Source organism: Poromitra crassiceps, assembly GCF_964638095.1.
Source record: "Poromitra crassiceps genome assembly, chromosome: 13".
In the NCBI taxonomy this organism is placed as follows: Eukaryota; Metazoa; Chordata; class Actinopteri; order Beryciformes; family Melamphaidae; genus Poromitra; species Poromitra crassiceps.
Genome location: NC_139644.1, coordinates 17,700,465 through 17,721,864, shown reverse-complemented (window position 1 = coordinate 17,721,864; position 21,400 = coordinate 17,700,465). Strand labels below are relative to the sequence as shown.

The 21,400-nt window shown below is 43.8% G+C and overlaps 1 protein-coding gene across 1 annotated transcript; it reads left to right on the top strand.

Moving 5' to 3' along the window:
- Positions 1 to 738: 738 nt before the first annotated feature.
- LOC310788396 (hemicentin-1-like) lies at positions 739 to 20,569 on the top strand (the record flags this gene model as incomplete). The annotated part of the gene is made up of 11 exons (XM_083649954.1): positions 739 to 826; positions 3,308 to 3,541; positions 3,682 to 3,993; positions 4,827 to 5,048; positions 5,174 to 5,404; positions 6,269 to 6,532; positions 8,877 to 9,149; positions 12,173 to 12,328; positions 12,876 to 13,085; positions 15,993 to 16,235; positions 17,721 to 20,569. 11 exons carry the CDS (start codon positions 739 to 741, stop codon positions 17,924 to 17,926), a joined length of 2,439 nt encoding a protein of 812 aa, XP_083506080.1. The 3' UTR covers positions 17,927 to 20,569.
- Positions 20,570 to 21,400: the final 831 nt, after the last annotated feature.

Here is a 21,400-nt window from a genome sequence, read left to right as displayed (position 1 = left end):
CCTTCCTAACTTGGTTTAGAATTCTGACAGAGTTTCTCACAACAAAACTTGAATTCTGTAATGCCCCCGGCTTCTCTAACTTAGAAAATAACAGGGTTGGTAGAGAACATTTGGCAACAGAGCTGGCGTCCATTTTCAGCCACAGGGGGGCTCAAAGAGTTAAGTTACGAGGAGTACCTTGCCGCCAGAACATTAAAGCCCTCATATTGGCAGCCCAATAGTAGTGCCTAAACACTGGTAAGGCTAGTCCTCCCTCAGATTCCCCATCAATTCAGCCCCGAATCCATCCGGTCCAGCTGATTTGCCTGATGGGAAAGATTTAATGGCAGAAGTTATTTCTTCCAAAGTGAAGTCGGAATCCAAGTCCTTTCTGGCAGCGTCACTAAGTTTGGGTGCTTCAAGAGAATCAAAAAAACAATTCAGATCAGTTTGGGCGGCCTCACACTTAGACGAATATAGTTCACTGTAAAATTCTCTAAAGCGGTCATTTATCTTCTTGGGGTCGGTCAGCAGGTCGCCCGTACTCTTGATTGAAAGAATTGAGAGAATTGACCAGAACAGGTAGGTTTTGAGTCAGGATTTAAAAGTGGGGAGTGAAGGTGAGTGAGTCTCTGATAGGCTGGGGGATGGAATTCCAGAGTCGGGGTGCAGCTCTTGAGAATGCTCGATCTCCAAAGCTTTTCAGTTTGGATGGTGGAACGGTGAGGGGAACAGTAGAGGATCGGTACGGTTAGGGCGATGGGGGAGAAGCATCGACCTACATATCTCAATGGGGAGAAGGAGGTCAGTCAGATAAGGGGGGGGCAGGCTATGGAGGGCTTTGAAGGTGAGGAGGAGTAGTTTGAAATGAATGCGGACAGGCGATGTGATCATGGGACCGGGTGTTTGTGAGACAACAGTGATTTATGACCTCATCAGTGTGTATTAAACCGCTCATCAAAACACTGGACTATTGCTGGGGATTAAATTAGCATTTTAATTGATTGTTTTTAGTGAGCCTCTCTTCTGAAGAAAGTGCATTTTCTAAATCCAATTGAGGATTGTTTAGACTTCATTGAATCTCGTCCTCCCCAACCCATGGATGGCACCAAAGGTTCCACTGAGCATTGTTGGGCCTCTCAATCACCAGCTACAAATAAGTAACTTAAGAAAACAAATTTCAAATTTGCTCGAGTGACCTCACTGATGACATCATAACTGCTCAAGTGACATTACTTCCGTCACTTTTGTGTGACACAAATTGTGACTGATAGACAGACACTGCCCACACCATTCATGCCCCCCCCCCCCATCCCGGGTACATCTACCCATTCCCCTTCCCCCCATTCATACATCAGCTCTCCCATTTAACCTTTAGCTTCAATAGACCTGAAAATTATGAACAGTTTGTTTTCCACCAGTAAATCCTAAACATCAGAATCTGTAGTGTAACTGCTAATAATGACAGAAGAACATTAAATTGTCATTTATAATTTAATATAACTATGAAAATAATTCTAATTTGATGTAAACACAAATATAATGCTTTATAAAACACATGACTACAATCACTTTCCAGTAAACCTCTTTCCAGTAAACTTTTTCTGTTGCACATTGAGAGAGAGAGAGAGAGAGAGAGAGAGAGAGAGAGAGAGAGAGAGAGAGAGAGAGAGAGCGCGCGCGAACGAGCGAGTACACTTCTTCTTCTTGTCAGTGTCGGGGTATTCCAGTAAGTGGGGCATGTGTTTGCGGTTTGCCTCTCCTCTAGATTTACTCATCGGTTCATAAGACAACAGATCACGAGGACGCAGAGCCAAATGAGTCGCTGAGCCGAACGGACGACAGAATACATTTGGAATAGCCTACTGTTCATATCAAATGAGTGGAAGTACTTTTCTTCGACTTGTGGGTCTCCTCCTCAGTGCGACAGGTAGGCTGTTTTTCGTTTACTTGCTCCTCAGCAGTTGCTTGTTTGATAATGGGGAAAATCCATTATTATAGTTATTATTATTATTATTATTATTATTAATAATAATAATAATAATAATAATAATAATAATAATAATAATAATAATAATAATAATAATAATAATAATAATGTTTTTGATAGTGGCTAAGGTAGGCTAAACTATGTTGCTGGCCCATGAAATCTCGGATTTTTATTATTATTATTATTATTATTATTATTATTATTATTATTATTATTATTATTATTATTATTATTATTATTATTATTATTATTATAGCAGACTACAAAAAAAGCGTTGTATGAGCATCTTATTTCCCTAAGCTTGACAATGAAATAGCGGCTTATTAAATACCAGCAGGTTGAAAGGGTTGAACAGCCACATACCAGGTGCAGAACCTTGTTTAAACCAGAAGAGGGCACCATCAAAGAGAAAACTGGCTGTCATGACCATGCTTTATACAAACCAAGTTGTGGAAAGCTAAGAAACGTCATCATCATGTCGACAGAAGGCATGTTTGACCGCATAGAATGAAAAAGAAACCCTGCCGTTTCATGCTGCCACAGCGTTGACTTTCTTGATTTATTTCTTGGATTTGAGACTGAAGCTAAATTTAATTGAACTGAATGAGGCATAAAATGACAATGAAGGCCTAGGCCTATTCTAATGCAAGAGGCAGCAGCCAACATCTCAAACAGGAGTAGCCTACTACACGTTTCACAATCTAGATAAGTCCCACTTGAAACCTTTAAATAAAGTAGGCCTACAAATAACTTCTAACGATTAAAGGGATACCAGTGTCTCTGTTTTGGGGACATGTGGCTCTAACTTGTGTGAAGTACCTCTTACTGCTTTGTGTCTCATCGTATAGTCAAGTTTCCAGTCAATGTAGCCTACATTTATTTTACAATCCTAAAAGTCTAAGTGTCAGAGGAAAGTCTATTGAAACGCCATGGATTACTGCTGTTACAAGATGGTTAGATTTTTTTCTTTTAGATCAATCATCCTTTTAATGCCATTTCAACCATATTTTACTGTCATACTCCAATATGTTTAGCTAATACACATTATAGGGGAGGGCAAATTAAGCACCTAAACACAGTTTACCCAGGGCGATTAGATATACACATTTATGACCTAAATTCATGATATAATAGTAAATGGTAAGTGATGTAAGTTATAGGCTACTGTACAGAGATATAGGGTATTTCAAGATCATCATCATCATGACTAGTTTACCAATACCTTCTTATTTTAGCCCTACCTCGTTGACGGTATAAAGACACACAAGACAAAGTGTTAGCACAAATGAAATGTTTCCCAAGTGTGCAAATACTATGGATCTGCCCTCCACCCTGCAGGTTTGCATGCCTCCTGTCCTATTGAGCTGAGCCCCCGCAGTGTTGTGGTGCGATATGGAGGCTCCGTGTCAGTCAACTGCAGCACATCAGTCGAACATGAGGGGATGGGCTGGGAGGCTTCTGTTGGAAGCGGCATCGGTCTAAAGGAGGATGTCAACCATGTGACCTGGACTGTGGAGAGCCTAACAGACTGGGGCATCGCTCCCAAATGCTTCATCAACCCCCTGCTACCAAGTGGGGAGAGTGGGAATCAGTGTCTAAAGACCCTACGAGTGGTTCTTTACAGTAAGCCTTGTTTTGATCCTCTTTGTACAGAACAGAGCAACACGTTGGTTCTCCAGCTGTTTTTCTGATAACCTCTACTTTGTCTCTAGCGTTTCCAGATAGCATCGGTGTCGTCTCCAGGGCTGGCTCTGCTGGTGTGATGAACGAGGGGGAAGTGTATGACCTCACATGTGACACCCAGCATATTGCCCCGGCTCAAAATCTCACTGTGAAGTGGTTCAAAGGGAATGAAACCATAAATGAAAGCAGGTTTCACAGAGGTCTTCCCGTAAATGTGCACAGCTATACAGCTAATAGGACTGATGATGGAGTCCAGTTCAGATGTGAGGCTCATTTGGACCTGGGGCCAGAAGGACCTTCTCTTTCTGTCACTTCACCACAGTATCCTGTTACAGTTCACTGTAAGTATACAGTACCATACATATTACTAACTTTATTTTCCTGGAGGGAAGGTTAAGGTCAAATTGGCCTCGGAGAGAAAGGCATATTACTGTGTTATAGCTCATTTGACCTTTAGAAAACGGAATAGAATCCTTGATAAGTTAGAGTTTGGAGTTTTTTTTTACTATTCCATAATAAGCACTAAAGCACTATAAGAGATATTATGTCAGCAGAAAGCCATCCGTGATAATTGCATCCCACAATGGGTTGCTGTTACTTTAATTTCGGTTGGACAACACAGCTTGCTTGGGTCCAGACCTTCGAATCTGCCCAGTCCACTGAGTTGAGTTTTGGCTGCTTCTGGAAATGGAGCGTCATGAGGTGACACTTCAGTCTGATATCCGGGTAGCAAATGTAGTGTAAAATGTCTTTTGGGCCTCGAGAAGAGATGTTTGAAAGCAGGCGAGGCCTGCTGGAGCCTTCTGCAATTTCCCTTTTAAATATGACACATATCATAGCTCAAGGTCACCTTAATCCCACGACAATTTCAGTAAGTTGAGCAACTCAGCCTGTCTCACTCTCCCTGATTATATGCCAATAACTTCAATCATACTTAGTAAAAAGACTAGTACTCAACCAATATCTGAGAAGCTCATAGTTCATAATCTTCCACACACACAGCTGTCATAAGAACAAATAGTCCCATACTGGTGGGGCACAAGTCTAAAAGAGGAACGCAACAGTTCTTGTGCATTACTGTATAATTGACATCTTGGTTGCTTTTTGTCTGTTGAACTCTAGAAATAAATATAATATGGTGGCATAAGTTTTTGTTGTTTTTGCCTCCCTTTAGTTGGACCAGATATAAACTGTTCTACGATCGAGATATTGGAAGGGGAGAGCTTGGAGGGGCGATGCCGTGTAGCGGGGAATCCCTCCCCCTCCGTCACCTGGCTGAAAGATGGGAAGCCCACAGACCCCAATGACCCACTGGGGAGGCACAATGGTGGGCCATACACCATCAAAGCTGAAGGCAGAATCATCACCGACAGGGACATATGGGTCTCCGTGTTGTGTGAGTTTCACATTCAGTGTTTGCATCAACCAGGACCACATGGCCCACAAGCCCAACTCATTCAAATTAGTCTAAGCGAGCTTGAATTCCTTGACTCCACCATATAAGCAATTGTTTTGTTTCAGATGGACCCGAGTTAAGCTGTCCAACAGCCAATTACACTGCGGTGGAGGACGCTACTCACAACTTCACCTGCACTGTTGAGGGCTATCCTCAACCTAACGTCACCTTTTACAAAGACGGGGACAAGGTGGACCTCCCAGAGAAGCTAACCAGGAGTCATGCAGGGCGGTACATGATCGTTGCCTCGAACCAACTCTCAAGCGTCAGTCACACAGTGGATATTCATGTCTTGTGTAAGTTATACAGATTGTCACAACACCGCCGGCCCCGCCCCGGGCATCGTTATTATTAATATCGTTAGGCAATCGTTTGTCTAGGGGCTTCCAGCGACCTGCAATGATCGTAGGATTAAGAAAGAAAGAAAATGGTTGCCACAGCTTAGTGAGTTTAAATGAGGCTTACTTACCTGTTGATGTAGCGCTACTAGCACCTAGCTCCGGTCCAGCTGCTTGTCTTTGGCGAACCCGTTCCTCCGGTGGATCACCAGCCCTCTGCCCGTTTTTTCTGGGTATCATTCAAAGTAAAAAACGACTCGTTTAATTATCAAGTCTTACATTATGGGGTAAATCTTTCCTCAGAAGCCAGCAAGAGACGTTTCTGGAGTTCCCTCTCTTTCTATGGCTCTGGCCATTCGTTCATGTGGGGGAGGAGTGGCGGGAATACGTAAGCAGACATGTGCACATGACCTTGGGCCGCACATCACGGAAGTAAAACAAGGAAGAAAAACCCCTTCAAAATGCTTCATGAGCAGCTTACATTCGAATGAATGGACGGCCATTTTCGATACCCTATCTAGTCTCTTTTATACATCCATGGGAAATACACATGCATTTGTCTATCTCACGGCTTATGAGAATGCCATAGTTGATGCAGTCTGGGATGCTACTCGGCGAGAGCGTCCTAACCCGGAAATCCTATTTTAAGCCGTCCGTACTGACGTAACCCCTGTAGGCTCCACCCAAACTTCACCATGGCAACCCGTTATAAACAACATGGCGGATCGGTGAACATAACACAGATCAATAGTGCGAGTGACTCTTAATACCGGAGATCTTTACTTTTGCTCTGACACTCACACTCATTCATATTGTCTCTAGACCCACCATCGAAGATCAACGAGCTGGAGGACACTGAAATTGAGCTCGGCTCTACCGTGGGGCTGAAGTGTTCTTCCATGGGCAACCCGCGACCAGAATATCGCTGGGAATATTACCAGGTTGACAATGTGAAGGAGGAAACGGAAGATGGAGTGTCCCGTCTGCACATCCACCATGTCACTGCAAACAACATGGGCTCCTACACCTGTCACGCCAGCAACCAGAGGGGGGTCGTCTCTCACACAGCCAGGGTCACCGTAAAAGGTAAGGTCAATATAATCAATACAACAAGAACGCAATAAGCAGGCTGGTGCCAGACGATGCAAACAGATTGTCTGGCATTGGCCGCCTGCTTAGCGTTTAACATTTTGTCTAATGAGAAAGGGTAGACAGTTAAGTGGGTTAATGTGCAATATAGTCCTTGATGTGAGATAGATCCTCATTCATTCTAATTGAAAGTAGGTTATTGTATTTACTTTTTGTTTGGCAGTCAAGCCTTTTAATAAAATCTGAACACAGTAGTGGTTCTTAACGTGGGCTTCGGGGACCACCAGGGGTCCTTGAGGGGGTTCCTCCAGATCCCCCGAAATGCCACAGGCTGCCACTGAAGTGCCACTAGCTGCCACTGATGGAGGCTACCACTATAATTGATTTAATTCATTGGATTTATATAGTCCCTTTCAAAGCGCTTCACATAGGCTATCAGGGGAGGGGGTGGGAAGAGCTCAACTCATCCACCACTAGCTGCTACTGACATGCTACTGAGATTCCACAAACTCCCACGAGGTGACATACCTGCCAGTGCCACTAAGAGGATCCAAGAGGGACATCTCTCGGTTCCAGGGGGTCCCCAGCAAATTGATGATGAATTGCTAAATCTCAGCACAATTTCTTTTACAAGACAGAGTGTAGAAGATTGAGTATTTTGACGAGAGTTTATCTGTTATCTCTCTCCCTACGATACAGATAGTTATGGAATTCTGGACACACACACACACACACACACACACACACACACACACACACACACACACACACACACACACACACACACACACACACACACACACACACACACACACACACAGGGGTGCCCAAATCACACACACACACACACACACACACACACACACACACACACACACACACACACACACACACACACACACACACACACACACACACACACACACACACACACACACACACACACTTTCACATTCCTATTATAGGATTAGGGCCTACAAAAAAACTACAAAAAAGTCCAATGAATGAATGTTCGAGTCCAAGTCCAAGACAGTCCGAGTCATGCAGTGCTGTGCCCAAGTCCAAGAGCCACTACTTGTCCTGAAAATGTGTCCAGGACTGTCCTGGCAGGACATTGTGTCCAAGACTCAAGTCCCACTCGACTCCAACATTGGATCCTTGATATGAAAAAGGTTGAGAATGAATCACTGCCCTACAGTATCCTCATCCTGTAACTGTACCACAAATGCTATACAGTAATAGGCTTACATTTATAGACGCAGGCGGTGTCTACAGGCCAGGCAGGCCAGTGTGGGGGAGGGTTGTTTCCTTTGCAGGCTGTGATGTTTAGCAGCCAGGCAGCGACACGGTGACTGGAGCCAGGGAGCCGCAGCTTTTAGCTTAGCGAACTCCCAAAGTCAACAAGTCCAGCGCGTCCGGTGAACTTGACGGGAAGGAGCAGCAGAAACTTTACAGGGGCTCAGACAGTATAACGGAAGCGACTGAAAACCAAACTATTCGTCCAATGGAGGATTTACACTCTGTTCGCCTCCTTTCACTCATCTTGGCGTTGGAGCTGATGTCGTTTTCTAACGGGTCAGAATCAAGTAAGTTGCCATACCTCTGGTGGCACCGTCAGACCACCGCGGTGCGCGGCGCGCTCCCTTCCCGGCGAGATTGACATGGCCCGGGCATGTATAGTGGTTAGGTAGGCTGCTAAATAGCACAACATAAAAGTGGGTATTTTGCCTGTTTTATGGCCTGTTGCTGAAGAATCATGGTGAAACCACTCAGCGGCGTTGAAACGAGTAGACTGGAGCAAGTATTTTAAATGTATGAGTCATTTTAAAGTGCCTTTTGAATAGTTAACGGATTATCTGACATAATGGGCTACGGTAGCCCATTCACTACCTTTGGTGATTTTGCTCAACATAATATATGCGTATGGTGTCTCTATTGCACCAATTATGGAGTTTATAATAGCCTAAATGTTCTGGTATCACTATAGAAGTATTTATATCTTTTCTATAACACAATTTGGTTTAGGTAGGCTATGATGAGTTTATTTCGATTTAGTTTGGGAGGAAAAATACGGTTATAAAAAGTTTGACAAATACTATTGTTGGCATCAAGTGCCCCCTTTCCTAAGCGGATGGGGAGGGGGGTATATCCTTCCTGACTCTTTTCCTGTTTTAATCTCTGATTCACAGCATAGGATATTGTTCTACAGTCTACAGACATGTGACTTTTCACCACTTCTTCTCAGTGCTGGACTACTAGGAAATGTGTTATGATGATAGAGTGTATAATATTATAGAACAAGACTGTAATAACATCTCCCCCCTTGTTCTGTATGCCACAGGCGCAAAACCCGAATGCCCTATCAAGATAACTCCAGACAGGATGGTGGTACAATATAAACACGATACCAACGCAGTCGCAACGTGCAAATCAACATCCAACATATCCAGCAATGAGAAAGAAATATACTGGCAGCGTCCACATGGCATCATCATCAACAACACCCAGTGGTCGCCCAGCCAGGACTATGAGGAATGGGACCCCAGGCCTGTCTGCACTGCAACGTTCGAGGGAATTGGAAGATGCCAGAGACATTTGGACTTCACCATGTATAGTAAGTACTGATAACTTCCCTTTCCTGCTCTTTTTTGTACTAGCCCTGTCATTACATCTAAAGGGGTGTCAAACATGCGGCCCGGAGGCCAGATCCGGCCCCCCAGAGGGTCCAATCCGGCCCAAAGGATGACTTTGCAAAGCGTGAAAATTGCACTGAGAAGTCCTTCAATCCAATGTGATGCACTTGTGAAGGCTAAGAGGTACCAGGTTTCAGGAGCAGGGATGGGACTCGATACCCGGGTCCAAATTTCTCAAAACCTGAAAATCAATAAGGTCCGACCTTATCGATACTGTTATCGAGTAGCGGCCGCTGATCCATTAATTCCCCCCCGCCAGTCTTTCCCCTCTCTGATCTGTGCGCTGAATTCCCTGTCAAGTGCCCTGAGGCTGTCACTGACTCAAGCCTGTGCTGCCGTGCAGACGTGACTCACGTGAGTGACTGTCTTAAGTAATAAAACTTAAGGATTGAATCACGTGCATCACGCGTGACGTGACACGCCCCCTGTTCACTATTAATTTCATTTGGTTGCGAACTTGCGTGACAGTCCAGTCGACACAGGAGGAAGTGACAGGATGAAATGATCAAAAGCTTGGCTACACTTCACCAAAGTGAAAGACAAACCTGAAGCCAAATGCCACCCAAAGTATGCATTGTCCACGGACGCCACGCAAGTCCCATTCGTTGACATAATCCACTTGATAACATAATCCCAAAATATGCGGTCCCAGGCAGTGATGAAAGTTCCTTGTGCCATGCGTCCTGCTCTGTGACACGTCATGACAAGTACCGTGGTCCGACCATATTAGGAGGGCAGGCGGCAATGTAGCCTAATAGGTAGTCTCGCTGGCCAGCCTCCTCTCCCTTCCGTCCGAGGAGTCTGGTGCCGCAGGTCTCCATAGTGGGATTGCGATGGGCGGCGCTTAGCGGCAGTGCCCTTGGAAAATAGTTTCCAACAATCCAATTTGCCGTTTTCTTTTTCTTTTTTTCTCAATGATTTTTATTGAAGGACAGACATGGCAAACATGAGCAATCAACATTAATTATCTCCTTCAGATTTTCTTTTTTTTTGACAGCAGATGCCCCTTCCCTCCTCCCTCCCCGTTCCCTCCCACCCCTACCTTGAAAGACCCTGATTCATACTGGTTCAGCGAGTGTATATTCAGTCCTGATTCCGAACAACAAAGTAAAGCACATCGATAATTCACAACAGCAAAATGTATGCACACACACCATAGCAAAGGATAAAAATAAATAAAATAAAAAATGAATAAAAATAAATACAGTTATACAAGTAATACAAATAATTTTCTCATTCCGGGGGGAGTGTTTGAAGGTTCATAAAGTAATCTATCATGCCTTGCCATCAATTTGCCGTTTTCAGCGTGTAGCAACGGACTAGCATGTAGGTTTCTGCCGTTACCTTGCTAGCTAGTTAGCATTGTTGTTTTCACTGAGGCGGGAGGGCACTATTTACAGCGACACACAGGGAGGAGGGAGCGGAAGCCGCTCTGATTGACATGGTCGGAGCCAATGACAGAGTTTGTAATAAGCCGGGAGCGGACATCCGGCTGCCACCGAAACAGTCGCTCCAATGGGAGAGCAGAGTAGAGCAGGGGAGGGTTTATCCCAGTTATGGAGACCTGCGGCGCCAGACTCCTCGGACGGAAGGGAGAGGAGGCTGGCCAGTGAGACTACCTAATAGGTGACCGTGGGTGTAGAGCATTGATTGTATATATTAGGTATAGAGGCTATTCTACCCAGTGTGGATATTCAATGTGTATTCCGTAAAAAAAAAAGCCCAAATAGTTTGCAGTGCACAATATGTGCAAACTATGAAAAATGTGTTTTCACAGCAATATAAAATTGAGAGAGGGAATATTATGAGTTTATGACCTGTTTAACTCCTAACAGCTTGTTATAGGCTATAAAAAAAACACTAATGCCAAGATTTTTGTTTCAATCAAAGCAAATATTTAAATTAAAATACAACCATTCATTTCATAATAGTTGTTTCCACTGGTTCAGTATCAGTACAGAGCACATCACATCTTGAAAAGTCTGGAAACAAATCATAGTGGTGTAAGGATAACAGTTACTCGGTATGTGAATAACATTTATTTTCTTTATTGTTGGAAAAAGTGTTGCTGAGTGCTGATGTCTGTGCTGCTGATATTATTTTACTATTTGCATGTCATCATGTGGGCCCTATTCCTTTTCAAATAAATGCACAGCAACAGCATCAGCAGTTTTTGTTTATTGGAGGCGAGGCTAATCCGTCATGTCTTTCCACCAAATAATACAAAAGAAAAGTATCGATAGTGGACCCGATAAGGACCCGGTTCGTTAAGCAGACTCGAAAATGGTATCAATATCAATAAAAATTAACGAGTCCCATCCCTATTCAGGAGCAAGTTAAATATTAAGTATCCTATTCATGTTATCTGTATTAATCACTAAATCGTCAGCTATTTTCATTACCTTTGTTTGACTATAGAGAATTGCACAGTTGCCATCAATTGTAATCAGGCATGTAGTGATAAATACAGAGGTGGGTAAACTATCCAAGGTGAGTAGTTTACCCACCTTGTTTGCCCTCATTGATTTAAATACAGTTGATCTGAAAATAGGTGAGTAAACTATCTGCCTCATTTCAAAGGTGTGAGTAAATTGCGTTCACTTGCGTTTACCTTCCACTACACCTATGATTGTAATGCCCACAGTTACAGACAGTAGATAATGTGCTTGATGGTACTGTAGCTGAGATAACCTTACATGAGAACATGTTCTCAAATGTACCTGTAATTCTTTACACTAAAATAAACTGGAACATTTTGAGATTTTGTCATGGGTTATTATTTATTATTCGTTTTCATTGTCTGGCCCACTTGACACCAAATTGGGTCGCATGTGGCCCGTGGACTAAAATGAGTTTGACACCCCTGATCTAAACAGATCTGTCAAAAAAAGTTTTCAACTATTGTGATTTGTTTGACACTTTCTTTTATATGACCCCTCCAAAGAAACACCAGACAGTGTCTCCATCCAGGCTGTGAACCACACTGGCCCGATGGTGGAGGGGACGGAGTACCAGCTGCGGTGTGACATCATCAGCGTCGCTCCTGTGCAGAACCTCACTGTGCGGTGGTACCAAGGGAACAAAACCATCAAGAGCACCGGTAGGCAACTTTTCTGTTATCAAGAGAGATTTCAATTTAAAAAATGCAGCACAGGTAAGATAATGCAAACTGTGAAAAGAGGTAGTGGCGTGCTCAATGACTCTTTATCATATAAGACTCACGGAAAAAACGCAGGTGCTCTTGAAGAAAAAGGGTTCGAGATCATCAGATGATATCAATCAATATAAACTGTAATTCTTCATATATAAACCAGTCTATTATGAAGCAGGACATTGCCAAAGAAAGGCTTCTCTCAGACACTGATGCAGTAGGGTAGTGTTCAGGATTAGTGTTCAGAACTGTTCAGGATCATTACTGTGTAATTGCTCACAAACTGTCCTTCACTTGGATAAGGAAGTTACTTTAAAATGATTTGTTTTGCCTTATAGTCTATTATGCCTCTTTGACCGGCCTGCACAGCCTGCTTTGAAAACTTTACTAGGGAATCATCTGACTTCAGTTACGCTTGTTGTGACCGTAAGGATGACTGTGATTGGATGACAGTTTCAATTTCTTCCTTCAATTTTCGCCCCCTTTTGACCAGCAGGCATGCTGCGAGTGACTGGTTGCCCACCACAGAAGAAGGCGGACTGCGACAACAATGTGATCAGAACACCGGTGGATGTGTCGTCCACCATCAGTGTCACTCTGGGCAGAAATCAACATGCAACGGAGTTCAGATGTGAGGCTTTCTTGGACCTGGGACCGCAGTCTCCTTCACCTGTGACCGCCAGTCCTCTCAACATCACTGTCTATTGTGAGTCAGAGACCCGAAATACAAAGTACTCTTTCTGTGTGTGTGTGTGTGTGTGTGTGTGTGTGTGTGTGTGTGTGTGTGTGTGTGTGTGTGTGTGTGTGTGTGTGTGTGTGTGTGTGTATGTGTGTGTTGGGGAGGGGGCATAGTTAAAGTTGAATACCACTGAATGTCAGCTTTGAAATATAATATAGCTGCACCCTCGGGCAGTCGAGCCTGTCTCCCGTAACCAGAAGCCCCCTAATCTGTGGCATCACACTGACATGCCGCTCTACCAAATGTACCACTAAAAATTTTATCAGTTCATCCTGGAGTCAAAGTGGACGTTTGAGGCAAATTTGAAGAAATTCCATCAAGGCGTTCCTGAGATATCACGTTAACAAGCTCGAAAATGGTGTCCGAGAGGTCACAGTGGCCTTGACCTTTGACCTTTGACCACCAAAATCGAATCAGTTCATCCTTGAGTCCATGTCGACGTTTGAGGCAAATTTGATTAAATTCCGTCAAGGCGTTCCTCAGATATCGCGTTAACGAACATCGGACGGACAACCCGAAGCCATAATGCCTCCGCCATGGCTATCGTCGGCTGACGCATAATAATCGTTTTATAGGGATAAGAGAATATTTTCTGGCTCAACACTTACATGATAATGATAATAATACAAAGCTCATTTGAATCTCAAAGTTCAGATAATACTTAAATATGTTCACAAAGTCAGTCTCCCATTCATTAGGAATGCTAAGACATTACTAGTCTTGTCTCTGGCTCCGGGAGATGATTGTTTATGTGTAACAGTAGCCAGCAGTCGTGCTGTGCAGTGAGTCAAACTCACTCGCCCTCAAGACATGCTCCAGCGACAGATGCTAGGGGCACGGCGGCACAGTGGTAGTGCTGTCGCCTCACAGCTAGAAGGTCCTGGGTTCGATTCCCGCCTGGGACGCTGTGAGCGCTGAGGGTGTGTCCCCCATGTCTTCAGTGCCTACTGCTCAAGTGGGCTATCTCATCAAAAGGGCCTTTGTGTGTGGAGTTTGCATGTTTTCCCCGTGCTTCCCCTGGGGTTCCTCCATACAACATCGGTATAGACCCCCACTGAAAACATGCAGAAGATTGTCATCTGACCAGTGACGTCAACGTTTCAAGATGGTCCCCGGGCAATGGGCGCTGTACACAAAGAAAGCTGCCGACTGCTCTTGGCTGCCCCCTGGAGGAAGGACATGCCTGAATGGGATAAATGCAGAGTATTTCACCAGCCACCATCGGCATGAGTGTGTGTGGCTGGCCGCATGGGTGTGTTGTGGGTTGTCGCGTGACAAATAAGACGGGTTTGTCAGTCCAGTAAAAAAAAAAAAATAGAGCCCACTAGAGCTCTCTCTCTTTCTTCATTCACTCTCTGATATAGCTCACACGACCACCACTTTGGCTCGAGGAGCTGGGAAGGAGGGGCCAACTTTGAATGCTGGGTGTTTACAAACAGCAACTGACAATTCCTGAATAGTATGCCTTTAACAGTTAAACCTTAGCACTTTATTACCATAACACCTGAAAGTCTCGTTGCCCCCCCCTTTCCAGTGCCAGTGATACACATGCATTGAAGTGTAAAACAAGAAGTGACTACTACTAAAAGAAAAAATATGAACATAGAGTGGTTTTGGCGGTTGCTTGCCATCCACCGCAGTTGGCTTGACTATAGCGCGATATCGCAATATTGTGGTTATTGCAACAACCCTATTTCAGTGTGTAGCCTTCTGCCTGGGACCCAAAAAATAGTCTAATAGCCCAGACACACCAATGCGATCGGGGCCGTCGGAGAGCATCTGTCGCCCTAGTCTCACAGTGCCAGCCATGCCTCCATCGCTGGAAGCTTGCTGACGTCGACGGTGTGTCTGACTACGTGAGACTACTGTCGCCCTAGTCTTTGAGGTGTGCCCCGCACAGTTGGCTCTAGTCGGGCTTGTCGGCGGATTTCTTGGACGATTCTACACGTTGAATCGGCGTCAGTCCGTCGGTGAGAGAAATCACTCTGATTGGCTGGTTAAGCGAAGCAGTGCAGGAGAAGAGAGGGCACACACAAAAACATTCTTCTCATTTTTCAACTTTATCTCATCTGATCATTCCAATTCATGAATATTTTGACAAAAGACCCATTTAGTGTGGTCTCTCCTTATTTGTACACACATCTGCAAAAGACCAGGCAAGGGCTGACAACGCCACTGCCATTTGCAACTTTTTATCAGACATACTCTCGATTAGAAGTAACTATATTACAAAACCATCAATTTTCCATCGAGGACCACTTTGGAAATACGTGTTTAAGTAATGCTTTTAAGTGCTTTTGTATGTGTCCTGATACTCCTCTTGAGTCTTTGTGCTTCTGAATTCCTCATAAAAATCTAATCAAAAATCAAAAACCGTTTAAGTGTTAAGCAAGAGTAGTGTGAAAATGATAGGCAAACACTGCTTTGTTGCATCTATCTGGTTTGTATAGCCGCAGTCCTAGGTCTCACGCAGGCGCAGAACATACGTGGTAGTTGACCGTCGGCCACAGTCTCCGCGGTGTGTTCAAGTGCAACTTTTTGGCCCCGACACAGGCGACGTGAGGCGAGGCAACAGTCGGCCTTCGTTGCCACTATAGTCCTTTGAAGTTGGGTGTGTGTGTGTCTGACTGTCTGGGGCTTTACTCTGTGTTCCTGGTTTGAAAATATGTGTCTTGCACTGAGATCCAGGTTAAATAAATGTTTTTCACTGCCCAGTCCTACCATTATGTCATCCATAACACAGGCCAAGATCAACTTGACATAATACTACGTTTGTCATGTAGAGCTACCAGAAATATTGTAACGCATTTTGGGTCGCATCCTTTTAATGGTTTCTGACCTCCCTCTGCTCTGTGCGCCCCTCTGTCTCCACAGATAAGCCCGTCATTAACGCCACAAAGCTCAACGCCACAATACCAGTGTTCAGAGGTTATCCTGAAGTGCTGGTTTGCGAAGCCGAGGGTCACCCGCCACCGAGGATCCAGTGGTTCTACAGCCCTGAGAAAGTGGTCCGTGTGTCTGGAGCCAATCTCACCGTCTATGAAGCGGGCCTCTACACCTGCAATGCCACTAACGATGTCGATTCCAGCTCGCTGGACGTGGTGGTGATTCTAAAAGGTAACGGCACATTTCACCTTAAACTCCACTGTGTGGTTTTGGGAAGGAAGTTGGAATCTGTGCCAAAGAGCTATAATTGCACACAAGGGCTCCATTAGGGAAAGAGGACCAGGAAGATGGCTTTGAAGCTAATGACACACTCCCTTTCCTCCGGTACAACAGAGGAAGTCATTTTCAACAGTTACTGTTGTTATTTTTGATTTCTTAGGAGGTTTGAACATTTGCAAATGATTACTGCATGTCATTTTCCCTCACAATTACATGGTGCGGCTGTAATCTGTGACCCTACGTTCAGACAAAACGCAGAGAAAAAAGAAAAATAGGTGTCAATAAAAAGATGAAAATGGAGTGAGACGGACGCAATTGCACTCTAGACGGTACACATTTAGGCAAAGAGCTGTTAGCTTGCGTTTAATTTTTCCCACTTTGAGCAAGAAATTCACCTGATGCAGAGTAGGAGTGGGTCTCTATCCTGATGCAGAGTAGGAGTGGGTCTCTATCCAGGTAACCTGACGTGCCAGATTGTTTGTTACACCGAACCATCTGGGAACTCATCATTGAAACATTTGGAAAAGGGCAGGCATTTTCAAAAAATACCTGGCAGGTGACTGGATGAACAATCTGTCTATCGCTGTCTATCACAGGCTAATGCTAACTTTAACCACTTAGGACCGCCTCCTCTTTCCTCTGACACTGATTGGTCCACACCTGGTGTTTCGGAGTCAAACGGATTATGTGGCAGCATGGCAAGTTGGATTTCTCACATGATCGTGATCTCGCAAATCCAGCTGGCTTGCAAGGTTACCATCGAGGCGTCGAAATTTATTTCCAAAATGGCCAAAGAGCTCCTTTTAGACATGCGTTGCTATGGGGGTCAGTCACCTGGTAGAGAGCGTACCACAAAGGCTAGTCCTTCCCACGGCCAGGCCGGCTCGGGTTCGAATCCGACCTGTGGCCCTTTGTCGCATATCATCCCCTCTCTCTCCCTATCTTTCCTGTCTATCTACTGTCCTATCTAACAAAGGCGAAAATGCAAAATGCAAAAAAAAAAAAGGTCACTCAACGTCGTTCACATACGGAGACAGAAACAAAAAGGAGAGGGCATGGCAGAAGGCCAGGTTCGGGTAAGTTTTGTCAAGAATGTTTAGCTACTTTTTATACATTTGTTGCTACTTTTGTATCAATCGGTGTCATCAAACATGATTGCATGTCGCCATAGCATTCATGCGAGTATATTCTACATTGCTTCTTGTCTGAACGTAGGGTTACATGTTAACCTCGTAAGCGGATAATTAGCAACATTTTCATAATGTTGATTTGCACTTCTGCTTATAGGTAGGCATAGTTGCATCTCTATTGATACACTGGTAGAGTAATAACTGGAATCGTAGTTCAGATGTTGTCATTGCATGTCAGAGAGGGAGACCATTTGAATGTTTACAACATTAATGGGTTGTCCATTTGATTTTGCCTCTTTCATTACAGAGGACTACCTGCCCCTCATAGCAGGATTTGTGGCCGTCACAGTGGTCATCATCTCCGTCATCTTCATCTTCGTCTACTCAATCTACTACAAGAACACCAGGATGCGCAAATACAGTTTAAAAAACCCCAAAGTCAACACCCAGAATGGCAACGTAGCTCACAACGGCTTGGACGCACACGCCCTCCCCATGACCCATCGGTCTTAACAGGGCATCTATTTCTAGAACAAAATGGAGAACTCTGACCACACTGAATGAGCAGCCCCGCTCCGCCACCAGAGACTACAGTGGTCAAGGGGCTGAATACCACTCGGTCAGCTGGCTGACTTTGCACTCTGGACCCTTTGGAAGTATCTCTTTCAATCAGCCCATGCATCAGCATATGTGTTTTGTGGTGCCGGCGTGAGGCTGCAGTGGCACCTCCCCAAGATTCTAAGAACTGCCACTGGCCTGCTTGGCTCGCTCCTCCTACCTGTGTCTGGTTTATGCTTGCCAATACTGAGGACAACTTGAAGCAGATGGAAGAGAGACTAGCTTTGGAGCTTCGGACATATGTTCATTTGTACGTCACCTCATCCTCAAATTACATAGATCAGAGGTTATCAAATGTTTTTCAGCCAAGGACCCCTTACAAGATAGAAAATATACCGGGGACCCCCTCATTCTGATTTGTGATTTTGGGCTAAGCTTTATTGTTTCCACGGTAACGTGCTTGACTTTTAAATTGATAAATTTGTTAGATTAGAAAGTAATCCATGAACCATTTTATATTTGAAGCATACAATATTTTCGTTGAACTATGAAGCTTTTGCAACAACAACAAAAGTTTTTATTTTTATTTTCCTGAAAACCTTTTGCGGACCCCCTGGCAAAGTGCCACGGACCCCCATTTGAGAACCACTGATATAGATTACCCGATGTCACTGAATTCATATTGAGAAATAATGCAGAACATGGGTTTCAGAGAATAAAATTCGTAACCCAATCTTTAGATTTCTAAACGACCTATGGGTGATGTCACACTCACTACCTCCATATTTTACAGTCTATGGTAGCAAAGGTGACACTTCAACTGCATAATATAAATCAGCCTTCAGTGCTCATAATCTCTGCTCTACCTTTTATAGAATAATCGGATTATGAAAGACCCCATTAATTGGTATCTATCTTCACTTCCTGGATAGAGTTCTCAGTTTCAGCAGGATCCCGACGGGACCCCGACCCAGAACGACGGGCTCGGGCTGACAATTTATGATAATTGGTCGGGTCGGGCTCGGGCTCTGCAAAAAGAAAGAAAAGAAAAAGAAAGATGTCTTTACAGTAGGCTAGAGTAATGTCTCTTTATTCTCCCTCCTTCTCTTCCAAGCTTACAATACACATGCATGCATGCACACACATGCATTCCCTGTTGAAACAGGATATTGTGGCCGGGCATAATGCATCGCAGTGAGGCGTCATTCGAAAGTCTAAAACAATGGAATATGAGTCATGGAGAGAAATGAGATTTTATCTGATGAGAGTATCTATATATTTAGGCCACCTAGTGCAGCATGAGCTCACCATTAAAGATATACCGTACTGTGTTTTCCAGGAAATACAATTAGTTACTGTAATTTCATGGGGACTTGAAGTCAAACAGCCTGAGTTCTTAGGCTGTTCATGTATACTACTGGAATGTAACCGTTTTCGGTGAGCAGAAATAAGAAGCGGTGTAAGGACTGAAAGTGTAAGTCAGAGAAAGTAGTTTTTTTTCATGAGCACAAAGGGAATCTAATGCACAAATGAATGTCTTTGTTGTCTTTGGTTTGACGTTTCTTATTTTTGTGGATTCTGCTCCACCAGCCACCACACACAAACTCTGGTAAATGTATATAAATCACTTTACAAACCACATGTGATTTTAGCGTGGTAGTGATACCCAGAGATTGTTGGTGTGGTGTTTGCAGAAGTCCACTAACACGAGGTGCACTATTTCCTTTTTTTGATATCTTACTTACCCTTACCCTTAAACTGTTGACCCTCTGGAAGAGCATGTTAGCTGTGACCCTTTTGTGGACATGTTTTCGTGCGCAGACCAAGTCCCCTGAGCCCATGATGCCTTCATGATGCCTTCACTTCTTTCTGATTCTTTGACTCCTCTCAGTGCCTGGCCCTTTGTTGTGCCATTACATTACTGTGTCCGGCGTTTGGGTTAAGGACATGTTGTCTTTTGCCTCATTTGTATGCTTCAACTTAAAGGGACACTCCTCCGATTATCAACGCTAATTTATTTTGCACATAATCTCACACATGTCCAAAAACTGTAAACAGTTTTGCAGGCATTCATTTAGTTTGACAGTTATTGAAAGTTGATTTGAGTGAAGTTGTGGACCAGTGATGTCATTTGCGCATTAATTAAATTTGGGATATGTCTGAGATTATGTGCAAAATAAATCAGCATTGAAAATCGGCAGTGTCCCTTTAATGACTGATAGTCCAATGCCCATTGGAATTGTACAGGCAGATTAATATTTTATGTAAAACCTTATATTTATTTATGAAAAACTATAAAGATAAATTGGACTGCATGAAGGGATGTGTGCTACTAAGGTAAAGGACTGTTTCTCTACCTTGATATTTGTTGAGGTAAATAACTGCAAATAATGGGAGGGCCAGTAACGTTGGTGTGAAAGTTTGAGCCCAGAGAATAAATAAACAAGTCTTTGGAGGACAACATTATAACCCACTTGTGAATACTGCTGTAAATGTTTTGTGACTAGTGTAAAACTATTTTAATATTAAAAAGTTGGCTTTTCCATTTTGAAATTACCTTTTCGCTGAATAACAAATGGTTAAGGATGGAAGGAATTGGGGAACAATCTACCCGTGTGTAAAGAAATCACAATGGAATTGTATTTTCATAAACAAGTTAACTATTATTCTTCTTTACTATTCTTTCTTTACTAGTTAATACAAACATTTCCAAGCAGAAGCGTAATGCCCATTGAAAGTGAGGGGGCAGTTGCCGCTTCAGAATTTTTTGAAAAAAATAATCATGGCAGTCATTAGTAGTAGAGCATCAATCCCCTTTTCAAACATGTGACAATTAAATGCTGTTAGTTATTATAGGCATAGTTTGCATAGCAAGTTAGTTGGCTACTTGTACAAGGCAGATAAAGTTGTAATGTTAGCCAGAGCTGTTATGGCAGTGAGCTGTTAGTTTTTTTACCAGCACTATCACATGTTATACTGTAGTTAGCAAAACACTGAATTCCATTTGATGTTTCCAGGTCAAGATGCAGTTCTATAATTAGCATTATATTGTAGCAAGCTAAGTGTTTGCAGTGGCAGTAACTCAGGCAGAGAGATTATCTTAGTTCCAGTGACAAGTCCTGTGCCTCAATACACCACATGACTCCAGGAAATGTCTGTTTATTTACGTTGCAACACACCATCAAACATAAAAACTCAGAGGGGGTCATTGAACTATACCCCCGTCTCACTTAAGGCTGAATTATGCTCACCCTGCCGTGAAGGGCGCGGGGGTGGAGCGAGGGGCGGGCGCGTCAAATTACGTAAATTTGTTGGGCGTGGTTAGTCGCGAGCTCCAGCGGCCGCTCGCGTTCTGCCTGATTTTTTTTCTAACAGCGCGAGCTTCTCTCCAAACATGGCTGCTTTCGATTCACTGAACCCTGAACACTG